Below are 13,761 nucleotides of genomic sequence, written 5' to 3'. Positions count from 1 at the left end.
TATTTGTTTATTTTGGGTTTTTAAAGGTTAACCAAAATTTATCTATTTTCAATGCCAAAAATATCATGCATCTCTTTCTGATGCATGAACAAAAGTAAGACATTTTTATTACTATTTATAATCATTTTCCTTCATTTGTATTTGCTTACAAAGAATGGTTTGGAAATGTAGAATGACATTTTTATGATTATAGAATTACTAGAGTTATTTCCCCTTTGGCACATTCAGTTTTAAATCATCTATAAGACTTTAACTTTTCATAACTTACCAACTACATTTAATATATTGCATTGTGAAACTCTTGGGTGGTGTCTACAAGAACCATTAGCTATTGTTTGTAAAATTAGATATTAGAGAAAATCAAAACACAATACATGTATGATCAGTTGTTAAAGCAAAAATATAACCTATTTAAAATTAACTTCCAGCATTAGAAGTCAGACCATTGTTCCAAGCTTCCATGTTACGACCAGAAATACTTGCCAAAGTATGGGACCTCTCAGATATAAATAAAGATGGTGTTTTGGACTCTGATGAATGGACTATAGCTTGTCATCTCATTAGAATTATAAAACAAGGTATGGTATTAAAGGTTAGAGGGATGGAGTTCAGGATTCTGATTAATGAACTAAGGCTTGTCAACTCATTACACTTAAAAAACAAGGTATGGTATTAAAGAGTAAGCGATTGAGTTCAGGATACTAATAAATTCATTATAGCTTGCTATCTCTTTAGAATTTTATAAAACCAGGTACACTGTATTGTTTTAAAGGGAGAAAGGGGACATCTATTTTCTCTGAAAACTGAACAAATTTTTGTCTTGCCTTGACGCAGTCCAAAAGTGAGACCTAGGTATGCTGTTTCCGGCGTCAGTGTCGGCGGCGTCAACAATGTATTAGTTTGTGATTAGGTCTAGTTTATGGTGAACCACAAGTGGTAGGTCAATGATAGTTGGTATGCAGTTGTATAAGCATTGGTACATTTTATTTCCATGGAGATTATTTGGCCTTGCCCCCTCAGTCATGGTCTATTGACTTTGAAACTTTTGCTTATTTTACATGCATTAGTTTGTGATTAGGTCAGTTTATGGGGAACCACAAGTGGTAGATCAATGATATTTGGTATGCAGTTGTATAAGCATTGGCATATCTCATTTCCATGGAGAGAATTTGGCTTCGCCCCCTTAGTCATGGTCTATTGACTTTGAACATTTTGCTAAGTTATCATGTATTAGTTTGTGATTAGGTCAGTTCAAGGGGAGCCATCAGTGGTAGGCCAATGTTAATTGGTTTTCAGTTGTATAAACATTGGGAAATCTTTTTCCATGGAGAATATTTGGCCTCGCCCCCTCAGTCATGGTCTATTGACTTTGAAACTTATCTTAGTTTAAATGTATTAGTTTGTATTTAGATCAGTTTAAGATAAACTGCTTATGTAAAGTTAATGATATTTGGTATGCAAATTTATTGGCATTTTCAAGTATCTTTTCCATAGAGAGTATATAGCCCCACCCCCTTTTCATGGTTTATTGACTTTGAAACTTTTACATAGTTTACAAGTTAATGTTTGTGTTTAGGTTTTAGAACGAATTATAATAAGTCAATGGTATTTGGTATGCAGTTGTATTAGCTTTGGCACATCTCATTTACATGGAGATTGTTTAGCCATTTATCTCCGTCATGGTTCATTGACTTTCAATATTTGCATAACTTGTGTAAGATGTAAAAGTGTTGCTATTTTGATTTCAACATTTTCATAATCAAAATTACAAAAAGGTGAGACATATCTCTGTTATAACAGTTTATTGTTTAGAGGCAGTATTTTCTTGCTGTGCTGAAGACCCTACAGTGGCATTGAGCTGTTTTCTGCTCTTTGGTTGGGTTGTTGTGTATTTGACACATTCCCATTTCCATTCTCATTATGCTGTATATCAGTTTTTTTATAGGACCGCAAACAAAAATTGTGTTCGTATGATGTCGTCTGCATCGTTGTCTGCATCTTCTTCCGAAGACACATTTGGTGTCCGGACAATAACTTTAGTTTAAGTGAATTGATCTCTATGAAATTTTATAAAAAGGTTTAATACCTAAAAAGGAAGCTTGGGATTGATTTTGGGGATAATGGTCCCTACCATTTTGGAATAAAGGGCCCAAAAGGGGCCCAAAACGCATTTTTCTACTTTCAGGATATCAACTTGTGTATAAGCATTTCAATTGCTCTGAAATTGTACCAAAATGTTTAATACCACAGGTAGAAGGCTTGGCTTGATAGTGGGGGTTATGGTCCCAAATGTGTTGGAATTTGGGGCCAAAAAAGGGGCCAAAACAAGCATTTTTTTAGTTTTCAGTCAATAACTTGTGTTTAAGTGTATAAATCTCTCTGAAATTATACCACAAGTTTTCTTAGTACAAAGGGATGGTTAGAGGGGGTATGGTTTAAATTTTAAATCATTAGGCAATTAGGGACAAAAAAGGGGGAAAACAAGGGTTTTTCTGTTGAAAGGACAATTTAGAAAATTTAAAAGCAGTGAAGGGGAGGTAATCCAATTAAAAATTAAAGAACACTGTTTATGTTTGAATACTTGATTACCTCCCTTACACTGCTTGAAAATTATGTATTAAGAAATGATGATTGTCTTGAGATGTGTAGCTGTAAATTTTATTTTATTTTTGGAAGTTACTTTATTAATATTAATTTTAACCATGACTGTATGTCATTTTATATTTTAATATTTTATGATGTATTTAAATGAGTAGTTATTGTTGCCAACTCCATTAGAAATTTGAATTGAGATTGTTTTTTTAATAAGGAAAAGGGGGAGGTGAGAAAAAAATGTGGGAGGGGGTGGGGGTAGGGATGTAAATTTTTTCTCATTTTAGATTTCAGAAATTAGAACGAATTTTTCTACAAATATTTTTTTTTTAGGGGATTTATATTCAATAGCATAAGGTATTGCTCAATAGCCAAACAAAATATTTTTTAAGTTCATTAGACCACATTCATTCTGTGTCAAAAACCTATGATGTGTCAACTACTTAATCACAATCCAAATTCAGAGCTGTATCAAGCTTGAATGTTGTGTCCATAATTGCCCCAACTGTTCAGGGTTCGATGACTGCGGTCGTATAAGACTGCGCCCTGTGGAGCATCTGGTTTTAAAGTGTGATAAATCTTTGCTTATTCGCTATATCTTGTCATTAGACTTATAAACACAAGGTTTAGTATCATAGGGCATGAGATAGATGAGGATGCAGTCCTCTTGGGTGTCAATTACAGTGGTTATTTTAGATTCAGAATTTGAATTATTGAATATTACTTCTTCAAGTTATGCAGGAACAAGCCATTGTTTTAGGAGGGGCCTCTTTCTTTTATTGAGTTTCAGCACAGGATAAATGAATTGAATAAGCAAAAAAGGGAAGGGTGGGTTATCATAATAAATATTACCCTGGAGTCAGTTTTACAAAAAAACTTGTGAGTATACTGAATTGTTGATGGCTTGCAATCAATCTTAATCTTAGTTTTTTGGTGAAACTGACTCCAAGTGTTTAGAAAGAACAGATGTGTTTCCAATATTAGAAATTAAAGTTAAACCAACATATTGATTAGCTTTGACTTTTGTTGAGTATTTACTTAAATACATAGTAAATCCCTGTTTTTGTTGTAAATACACAAGTTTTGTTTACAAACCACATGTAAATAAAATTTGAGATCAATAAAGAGCCTTGTAATGTCCAGTATAAACCCTATTGAAATGTTATAAAACATCTGTAAGGTGACATATTGGATAAGCATATGGACAGGTGATAGAATGGGGACAAGGTAAGCCAACATACATAGGTTAGTAAATGTGATGGAAAAGGGGATCGGGTGGGGATAAAAAGCTACTAGATGATTAATTGAATAAGCAGATAGACATTTGATTGAATGGGGACAAGGTCAGCTAAAATATTTAGAACAGATGCAGTTTGGAGGACAGGGGGGGGGGGGGGGGGGGGGGGGGGGTAGGGGATGAACAACTTAGGTGTTACAATTTATAAGCAGATAGGCTGTTGGACCAATGAAGACTTGGCAACCCAAATTAATTAAAAGGGGTCATCTTGCTTGAATTGTTTTCCATTTGTGATTTCAGGGCCTTTTATAGCTGACTATGAGGTATTGGCTTTGCTCATTGTTGAAGCTGTACAGTGACCTATAGTTATTAATTTCTGTGTCATTTTGGTCTCTTGTGGAGAGTTGTCTCATTGGCAATCATACACCATCTTCTTTTTTATATATACAAGATAAGCCAAGACCCAACATGAACATTGATACTCTGAAAAAAGAGGTGGTGCAAAGCAGATTCAGCATAAATTTAGGCACAGAATGAAAGACCTGATAGGTTAACTTTTAATACAGAAGTACAGATCTAGTGCTAATAAGTAAGCAAACATTATAACTTTTGTGAACTTGAACAATTCACTTTATAATTCACACATATACATGTAAATGTGCATGCACACTAGTATTTTTCTCTTACTGCATGTATAATTCTTTTTTCTTCAGGAAATGAACTAGATGGGAGTGTGAACCCTTTCATCTGCCATCCAGACAAGATTTCTCCTATTTCACTGCAAGCTAGAAAATCCAGGTATGTATACAAGAAGTGGATTGGTCTTAACAAGTGTTTGACAATTACTGGCTTTGACCTCTATAGTATGATGTGTGGCATCAGGAAATACTTTGTATTTGATCTTTGCTTCTTACCTAGAATTTTAGTTATTAGTGATATTTTGTTTCTTGTATTGTATTATCCAATAATGTCTCTGTATTATGGACATATGTACATTTGTATGATTAAGAAATTGTTAATGTTGAAGGTAATGATTCCAGTGGCGCGTCCAGAAATTTCTATAAGGGGGTTGTAGGAACTAAGGGGGGCATCCAGTCATGCTTTAGTGATTCCCCATATAAGCAACCAAATTTTTCCAACAAAAGGGGGGCCCATGCCCACAGGGCCTCCTGGATCTGCCTATGGGTTTAGTAATGTGATGTCCAACAACATCTAGTGAAAATCATGTTGTGGTCTTAATATGACATGTGCTTCATACAAATTAATTTTTTTCGTATTGTTTTAAAAAATGTAGCAATTAACATTAGTATAGCATATCTCCTAATGCTAGATTTGTTTGATAGAAACCTCTAGTTTATTTAAAAGTTTGGGATTCATTGAAAAATTTATTCATATAAGTTTCTTCTAAAATTTATAAGTTTCCAAACTTGGTCTTTTCTCCATTTACAAAATTAGGCATTAGACTTAGAATCTTCAGAAGTGACAGTTTAAGTTCCCTCTGCCAGACTTTAATTTTTCTAGTAAATGAATTGTATGTTATCATATCCCCTGTATTAAGTGGTCAATACTTTAGTTAGATAAAGAAAGTTTTCAGGTGTACATTCAACTATAAATCAATAAGATCAATCGATTATTTACTTGTCTTCTGTCTAAAATTTATTGTTTTGTGGAATGTGTTTGAGTTGTTGAATGTACCTGGTTTTACAATGATATACAGAGGATCAGTCAAAAATAGGAAAGTTATGATTACTTTTGAGTAAAAAATGTCTTATTAAAGTAATATCAGACCAAAACACAGGGCTAAAATCAGCTGTTTTGATGAAAAATAAATGTAGAATTAAAGAAATCAGATAGCACTTCATAACATTATGCTATCTATTGCCACAGATATGCTTCTGTAGTTATACTGATAACTTTCTATAATAAAAGTATGAATGAATGAACAAAAAGTTCGACCAACAATGGTCATGAATTTAACCTTTCATTGAACGCTTTAAAAGCTGACAAATTGCAAAATGATACAAAATTTCATATCTAATAACAATTTATTGATAGTTTTATAATATGAATTCTGGATGAATTCTAGTAGTTTTATATGAATTCTATTGAATTGCATGTTGATGACCATTTAACGAATGTCAAGCTCTCTATCTGATTTGGCTACTCACGCTGTGTGATCAGCACTAGGTGTCCAGATTTCCCCTTACTATGGCTGGAATGTGGCCAAATAATAGTTTTATTTAGTAAAATATAAGTATCTTATAATAGATTAGGCTGTTTTGATTTAAAAAGGATCACAGAATCTGTCTGTCATTAAAATTGTTGAAGTTCTGCACATATTTGTTGAATTGTAAAATCCAGGTTAGGGAGGCATATAGTGTATGGATAGTTTATTGTATGGTCAAGTAAGTACAACACTTTGCTTCATTTTTCATTCAAAAACAGTGACATCTTTTATGTCATTGATATTTTTTATGTTCTTATGATTTATAGAAATTAGTTTTAGACAAATGCAAGGAGTGCATTGTGTTGTCTTTGTCAAGGGTGTATAAAGAAGCTTCATGTTATAGTTTTCTTTTAACTTGAAACAATACCATGTAAAATGATATTCTGTGGAAATGGACTAGATTCAATACAATCACTTTAACCACAAATCTTTCAGGTTTTTGATAGATTGATTATTATCACTTTATTTACATAACCACATATCTGTCAAGATTTTGAAAAGCTGCAGAAATTTGGTCTTAATTTAAAACAGTTCTTATTGTTGATAGGGTTTGTCATCTTAAAATTCTTTTTTTTGTTTACGTTCACAATCTAATTGGACCAATAGATAATCATTGTCCGTAATTGTTTGTATTTTTAAATTCCACATGGTCATATCTTTTGTTAATAATATTAAACATTGCCTTGGCTGAACCCTTTAGAAATGGAGTTGTTATGAACAATAGACTACTATTTTGTGCTTCACTTATTTGCACGAATGTTTATGAATGATTCTGATTTATTTACAAATTTACACATCTTTGGAACAACATTATTTTATACCCTTTTGTACAGTTTGGTAAATTTTAAAGCTTTCTGTGTTATGTTGACTGTCCTTGTATTTTGTTAAAGACATATTGTTTGTATTGCATAATACTTGGATATCTTATAAATTCAAGTACAAAAATTATCTGTCACAATCATGTATACTTGATCTTATTTTCTTGTCGACCAATTGGGACAAAAGTCAAAACCATCATTAGCTGATTGTAAATATTTTGTTTTTTTAGGGTCAGCCAATATGAACAACACAAGCAGAGGCTTATGTCATTGAAGGTTTGTATTTACTATAGGACATCAAAATAGTGTAAATGTCTTCAAGGATTTTTACTAAGAGTTAAAATTGTTTCACTGAAACGAGCAAAATGTATATGTTTATTAACTTCTATCTGTTAATATAATCTATCTTGCCTAATTTTGTAAATTGAAATTATTTGAGTATTATCATGTCATTCGTCTGATTTTTAGCTCACCAAGTTAGCTTTTCACATCATTTGACGTTCATTGTTGTCTTTGAAGTTAACTTTTACACTAAAAAAACTATTATAATAATAGATAGAGAGAAACTTAAAATTGCAAAAATGATGAGCAAGATAAGTTCTACAAATAAATATGCATGGTCAACATTGTCAGTTGACTCCTTATTAGAGTTATTGCCCTTTAATGATGGTTTTTACCAATTTTTTGTGTTTTGCCATATATGATGAAATTATATTAGATAGACACTTTAAATCATAAAAGAAATAGGAAGACAAGATCTACTTACAAGTAATTTTTTCCCCAATATAGTTAGTTGACTGTCACTCGTTATAGGAATGAATGCACTTAAATGAGGATTGTTATGCCCCATTTATGGGCATTATGTTTTCTGGTCTGTGCATCCTTCTGTCTGTTCGTCTGTTCTTCTTTCCGTCCGTTCGTCCAGTTTCAGGTTAAAGTTTTGGTTAAAGTTTTTGGTGGAGGTAGTTTTTAAACTTAGTAAACATGTTCCCTATGATATGATCTTTCTAATTGTAATGCCAAATTAGAGATTTTAACCCATTTTCACGGTCCACTGAACATAGAAAATGATTGTGTGGATGGGGCATCTGGGACACATTCTTGTTTTATTCTCTTTTGTGTTTTGAGCAAAAACTAAGAATCATCAAAACAGATATTTGTCATGAATTCTATTCTCTGAGATATGGGAGGTGAGCCACACTGGCTATGTAGAGCCTCTAGTTTAAATATTGTTCTGAATTAGTTATAAAAATTATGAAATTAGTTAAAATACAATATTTTTGACCAATAAGTTTTCTCCATTGTCTATGGTCTTACTTACCTAAATAACTAGACTAGTTATTGTTGACCTTGTGTTTGATGTTTAAACTTTAATGACCTTTGCACAGCTCTCAAAAACTGAATATCTGTTATTCCACCCTGGCTAACATTATGACATGAAATTTTAATATTTCAGTCATAAATAAGATCTTATCGAAAATTTGAAATATGTCCACTTGTAAACATGAATAGTATCCAAGTCTTGTTATTAGTACCTGACATATTAGTGAATTGTAAAGAGAAACATAAAAAGCCATTCATAACCAGTTGTAATTACTAATTTGCATGACTGTAAAATGATAAACACCCGACACCCGCAAACTTGAAACAATTTTAAATTATTTGTTTTTGGTTATTTAATCCCAATAACATGTAAATAAACTGAAATATGTGGAGATAGAATCCAGTTTGATTTAGATGTTGACAATAGGAATTCTAATAGGTAATTTTAATTACTATTGAATATGCTGAATGTTTTTGTGGTGCAATTTTACTTTTCTTTTTTGTAAGTATTGATTTAACATTTAAAAAAAACCAAATAGATATAAAATTAACACTTCAAACATTAAAACTATTGATTATAGTAGTAGAAACTGTCCATGCATCAGAATTTTATGCAGAATGTTGGTATTTAATGCCATTACTAAGGTTTTCTGCTGAAGGATGGAACTATAAACTTATACTTATAAATTATTTTTTTATAGGAAAAGAGGAAAAATCAGAACTTACAAGAAAAAAAGAGACTTGATTTATTGAAAGAAAAAGTGAATATAGAAAAAGAATTGGTAAGTTTCTGTAGAATTTAAATGTAAAACTTATAATGGAAGTTAAAATTGCTGTCCTGGTTGCATGATGAGGAAATCAGTCAATTTGGAAAGTGGTCTGGTGGAGGTAGCATGCGAGTGTGGATAAAATGTAACTCCTTCCATAGTTTCAACACAGTGTATTTTAAAAACTTTCCAGAATATGTGTACATACGGTGATCATTTACATGTCACTTTTAGTAAATATTTAGATAATTTAGATTTAGCTTATTTGTCAGATGGTGAAACTGAGTCGGTTTCACTATCTTTTACAATAGATGGTTACCATTTTGTGATATCAATTCCTACAGTTTTCAACTCAAACCATTCAATCTTTCTAGGATGTTTATTTTGTGATGTGCTTTTATTAAAACATAGCCTAATATCGTGTACCTATTTAACTTGCATGTTCATGTATTTACAGTGTGGCTTACTACAGAACTCAGGGAATTGTCCTCTCACGGCAGATGAAATATTGAATTTGAACTCGAGGAACACTGAAGATATTGACAAACTTGAGGAAATTGTCTCCAGGTAAACTATGCTGCTGTAGAACATGTCCCATTCTTAAGGCTGTATTTTGTTATATTTTTGGTTTGTTTGATTGTCTAGAGAAGTAAGAAATTCATTGTTAAGGATGTACATGAACTAAGGTGAGGTTTTCTAATTTGTGTCAGATTTTTGTACTCCTTGGATTTTTTTCTATGATACGGGGTAAAATATTTTGCCCCATAGCACCAAGTTTTCTTTTCATGTTTGACTTCAATAGTTCATAAAAGGTTATTTACAAAAATTTAAGCAGATTCTAGATTTTTCTTCTTTCGAATTGAGACCCAAATTATACCTATACGAATATAAGGTAAAAGCCTGAATCCGCTTTTTCCAGCCATCTTTAAAGACCTTAATATCTTGAAAAGGAGCCCCATTACCTATCAATATTTCTAGCTAATTTTGTTCCTTAACTAATGCTCTTTCGACTTAAAGTATCAATTTTAAATTCTTGATATTTTAAATTTCACCTAAGTACACCCTTAATATGAAAAGAGATAGATATATAAAGAGATTCTCCAACATTTACCTCAATAATCACCTTTTAGAGGCATGAACTTACAGTAGTTTCTAATGAGTTATGAATGACTTTTAATTGAGTTAAAATTTATTTGTACTATTGAAAGGCTCATCATCATTATATACAAATTGCATGCAAGTTTTGAATTTCAAACAACATTGAAAAATCTAAATATGTAATAATTTGAAAACAAGGTGTTTAAAGTTGACTGAAGAAAATATCAAATTCTTGCATTCGTAGAAAAAAAAAGCATTTGTCATGCAACATTTGTAAATAAAAGTATTGAATGATATTTTAGATTGAAAAAAGAACATGAAAAAGTAAGACAAGAAACGGTGAAAGTTATATTAGGAGAACAAAAACTACAGGACGAGATTCGACGGATCAAAAACGATACAGATGAACTAAATAAGGTACGTTAATTGGAAACTTGTTGACAATTTTTCCTTATGTTGCAGCGCCAATCCACATTTTTGTCTCTCCTATATAATTAGTGATCATCATCAGAAGTTACAGATAAGTTTCAAATTTTATTCAGGCTGAGCAAATTTTGTTGAAGTTGTAGGCTTAGGATATAGAAAACTGCTGTAAAATCCTGATTATTTTCTGAAATGCCTGAATCATTTGATTAGATATTTGGTATAAAGTGACATCATATGAAGCCACAGATCAAGGTTAACTGTTGATTTGTTTCAGATATTTCTGTGGAATTTGAGGCCCTGGAACATAGAAAAGTACTTGAGAGTATCATACTCCTCACTTTTTTATGTAATTCTTGAATAAAATTAATACAAATTTAGTCATATCTTGAAATAAAGATAACTTTTCAACTATTCCAATATTGAACAACTCCTTATGATAAGATAATGCATGGGTATCAACAATAGACAATTTGCCTCTCATTATTTTACATTCTTTTAATAGTTATCTTTTTCTTCAGAGATTAGGAACAAAACATAAAAAGGCAACAAAAGATCCTGACCCTTTCCATCAGCTGTATGAACAGAGAAAAGGTAAACTTTTATGTCTTATTTGTATTGTTTGGTTGCTGTCTCATTAACATTTATTCCTCATCTCTCGTCACACTTTTAACATCTCATTGTGAATATTCATTCAATCATATATGTTTGCTGGGGGGACTTTGCTTATTTTGGGAGGAGAACACAATATTAATTTATGAACTTTGACAAACAATACCGTTAAACAAGTAATTGACATACCACTGAAAAAACCCAGTGAACAATAGCCTTCATTGAGTTACTGACATACCACTGACAAAACCAGTGATTGACAAGTTCATTGAGTTACTGACATACCACTGACAAAACCAGTGATTGACAGGTTCATTGAGTTACTGACATACAGCTGACATAACCAGTGATTGACAGGTTCATTGAGTTACTGACACACCACTGACAAAACCAGTGATTGAAAGGTTCATTGAGTTACTGACATACAGCTGACATAACCAGTGATTGACAGGTTAATTGAGTTACTGACATACCACAGACAAAACCAGTGATTGACAGGTTCATTGAGTTACTGACATACTACTGACAAAACCAGTGATTTAAAGGTTCATGGAGTTACTGACATACCACAGACAAAACCAGTGATTGACAGGTTCATTGAGTTACTGACATACCACTGTCATAACCAGTGATTGACTGGTGCATTGAGTTACTGACATACCACAGACAAAACCAGTGATTGACAGGTGCATTGAGTTACTGACATACCACTGACATAACCAGTGATTGACAGGTGCATTGAGTTACTGACATACCACAAACAAAACCAGTGATTGACAGGTTCATTGAGTTACTGACATACCACTGACAAAACCAGTGATTGAAAGGCTCATTGAGTTACTGACATACAATTGACATAACCAGTGATTGACAGGTTCTTGGAGTTACTGACATACCACTGACAAAATGACTATCACTTAAAATTAACAAAGGAAGAGTGATTCTCTGTCAGCATTGGCTAAAACTGAATGTCAAACCTGACTTGTAGAGAAAGACTTCAACTACTTTCTACAGCACTTGGCTGCTTAAGCTTACAGAAATAAAAAGGGCTCTTAGGAACATTTCCACAACACCACATAATTTAAATGACTTGTTTTACATTATACAATCAGGTGATTTTGACTGTGAAATTAAGAGATTTGTACCATAACTAATCACATGACATTACTGTTTTTACTTCCAATCTTGTTGTATGAGTATAATAAGAATACACAATGTTGACATTTTTCTTGAGGTGAATTATGATTTGTGAAACAACTTTCTAGCTTTAAAATAACCTTAAGTATAAATGAATCAGATTATTGGATAACAGTATTTATAACGAGTGACTTTTTGGCAGAGTTATCCTTCTTACCTTTGTTAAAGTCACTGATCAGAAGATTAAAAACAATAGAACGGATAAAAAGATTACTGTCAAAGTCATATTTGTAAACTTTGGAAAGGGACTTCTATTTTTGCGGTCAGCAAAGGATGTTAAGTTTTTCTCATTTGGATAATGAAAATTGTGAGGTCAAAAACACATTTATTGTTATTGTGTATATTGTACAATAAGTGTGACATTGTCTGCTATGAACTGTAGGTCCCAGAGTAAACATTAAAGGAAGACAAAAGTTACACTTTGTTATTGATAAGTTAAAGTTGGTCAAGGTGTAAGTGCTTTGGTTATTGTTAAGATCACTCTGTCAAATAGGATTATAGGATGCAATACTAATTCAAAACAATGAACCAATATGCTATCACCATGGGTAAATTCGAGTTGCAACAATAGATTTTCTGTGTTTGAAAGTTTTAAAACAAACAGTATTTTCTACAAAGAAAATTTCAGTGACAACTCTTTAATAAATATATTGATTTTAAAATTATTTCAAATAATTAGGTATAAGAAATTTGATAATATTTTGTATTTTTCAGAGGAGAGAAAGAAAAGTAATTTATCCGAAGGAGAAGAGCCAGAAGTCCACTATCCATTTAAGATTAGTCCCTTTGACAAAGAAGCATTAAGTTGGAAGTCCATAAAGGGTTCTGACGTGTTCCTTAGCAACCATTTAGTAGACAATAATAACAGTAAACAGACAATAGAAAATGAAATAGTTATAGAAAGTTTAAATGAATTTAGTGATAAATTTATAGAAAGTTGGAGCAGTAGAAAACCTTCACTAGAGATGGACAAATCTGAGGAGGAGGATCCAGTATTTATGAATGTAGATGGTAAGAGTTATCTCCCATTTTATAAGTACAAATGTATATAAATATATGACAGTAATTATTAACATTCAAATATCCTAAAATACATGAACTTCATATTTGTAAGTTATTGAAAGTACATTACAAAAATTGCTCTTTAGTAGTGCGGTGTAACATTGGATTGTCCTTCAAAAAAAAAAACACAATTTATTACTAAAATAGTGTAATCAATATTTTCCATAATATCATGGCCTGGTTTCAGAGAGAACGTGTAATGCTATTGAGTAGACAGATCTGTGTTCAGTGACCTGTGGTCTGACATCAATGTTGAGTTACCTGTGGCCTATTTTAGATTTGATTTTCTTGAGAAAAAAATATAGAACTTGTGTTTTCATTTGATTTGATAATTGAACATATTGTAAATTCAGAAATTATTGTGTGCATTTATTATTGCAATTTTGTCATTTTAGACTAAAATGC

At 31.9% G+C, this 13,761-nt stretch overlaps 1 protein-coding gene across 4 annotated transcripts in view; it reads left to right on the top strand.

Annotated features, from left to right (window-relative positions):
* The window catches only part of LOC139501923 (myb-like protein X), an 83,197-nt gene that overhangs the window by 26,049 nt on the left and 43,387 nt on the right, over positions 1 to 13,761 (top strand). For all 4 annotated transcript variants that reach the window (XM_071291249.1, XM_071291243.1, XM_071291235.1 and 1 more), the window contains exons 5-12: positions 429 to 578; positions 4,543 to 4,627; positions 7,105 to 7,150; positions 8,899 to 8,979; positions 9,422 to 9,531; positions 10,365 to 10,479; positions 11,007 to 11,079; positions 13,009 to 13,305. In XM_071291249.1, the coding sequence (XP_071147350.1) occupies positions 429 to 578; positions 4,543 to 4,627; positions 7,105 to 7,150; positions 8,899 to 8,979; positions 9,422 to 9,531; positions 10,365 to 10,479; positions 11,007 to 11,079; positions 13,009 to 13,305 (957 nt within the window). The remainder of the gene's footprint in view (positions 1 to 428; positions 579 to 4,542; positions 4,628 to 7,104; positions 7,151 to 8,898; positions 8,980 to 9,421; positions 9,532 to 10,364; positions 10,480 to 11,006; positions 11,080 to 13,008; positions 13,306 to 13,761) is intronic.

The sequence above is a fragment of the Mytilus edulis genome, chromosome 1 (assembly GCF_963676685.1).
Source record: "Mytilus edulis chromosome 1, xbMytEdul2.2, whole genome shotgun sequence".
Taxonomy (NCBI): domain Eukaryota; kingdom Metazoa; phylum Mollusca; class Bivalvia; order Mytilida; family Mytilidae; genus Mytilus; species Mytilus edulis.
This window is presented reverse-complemented; position numbering and strand designations above follow the sequence as displayed.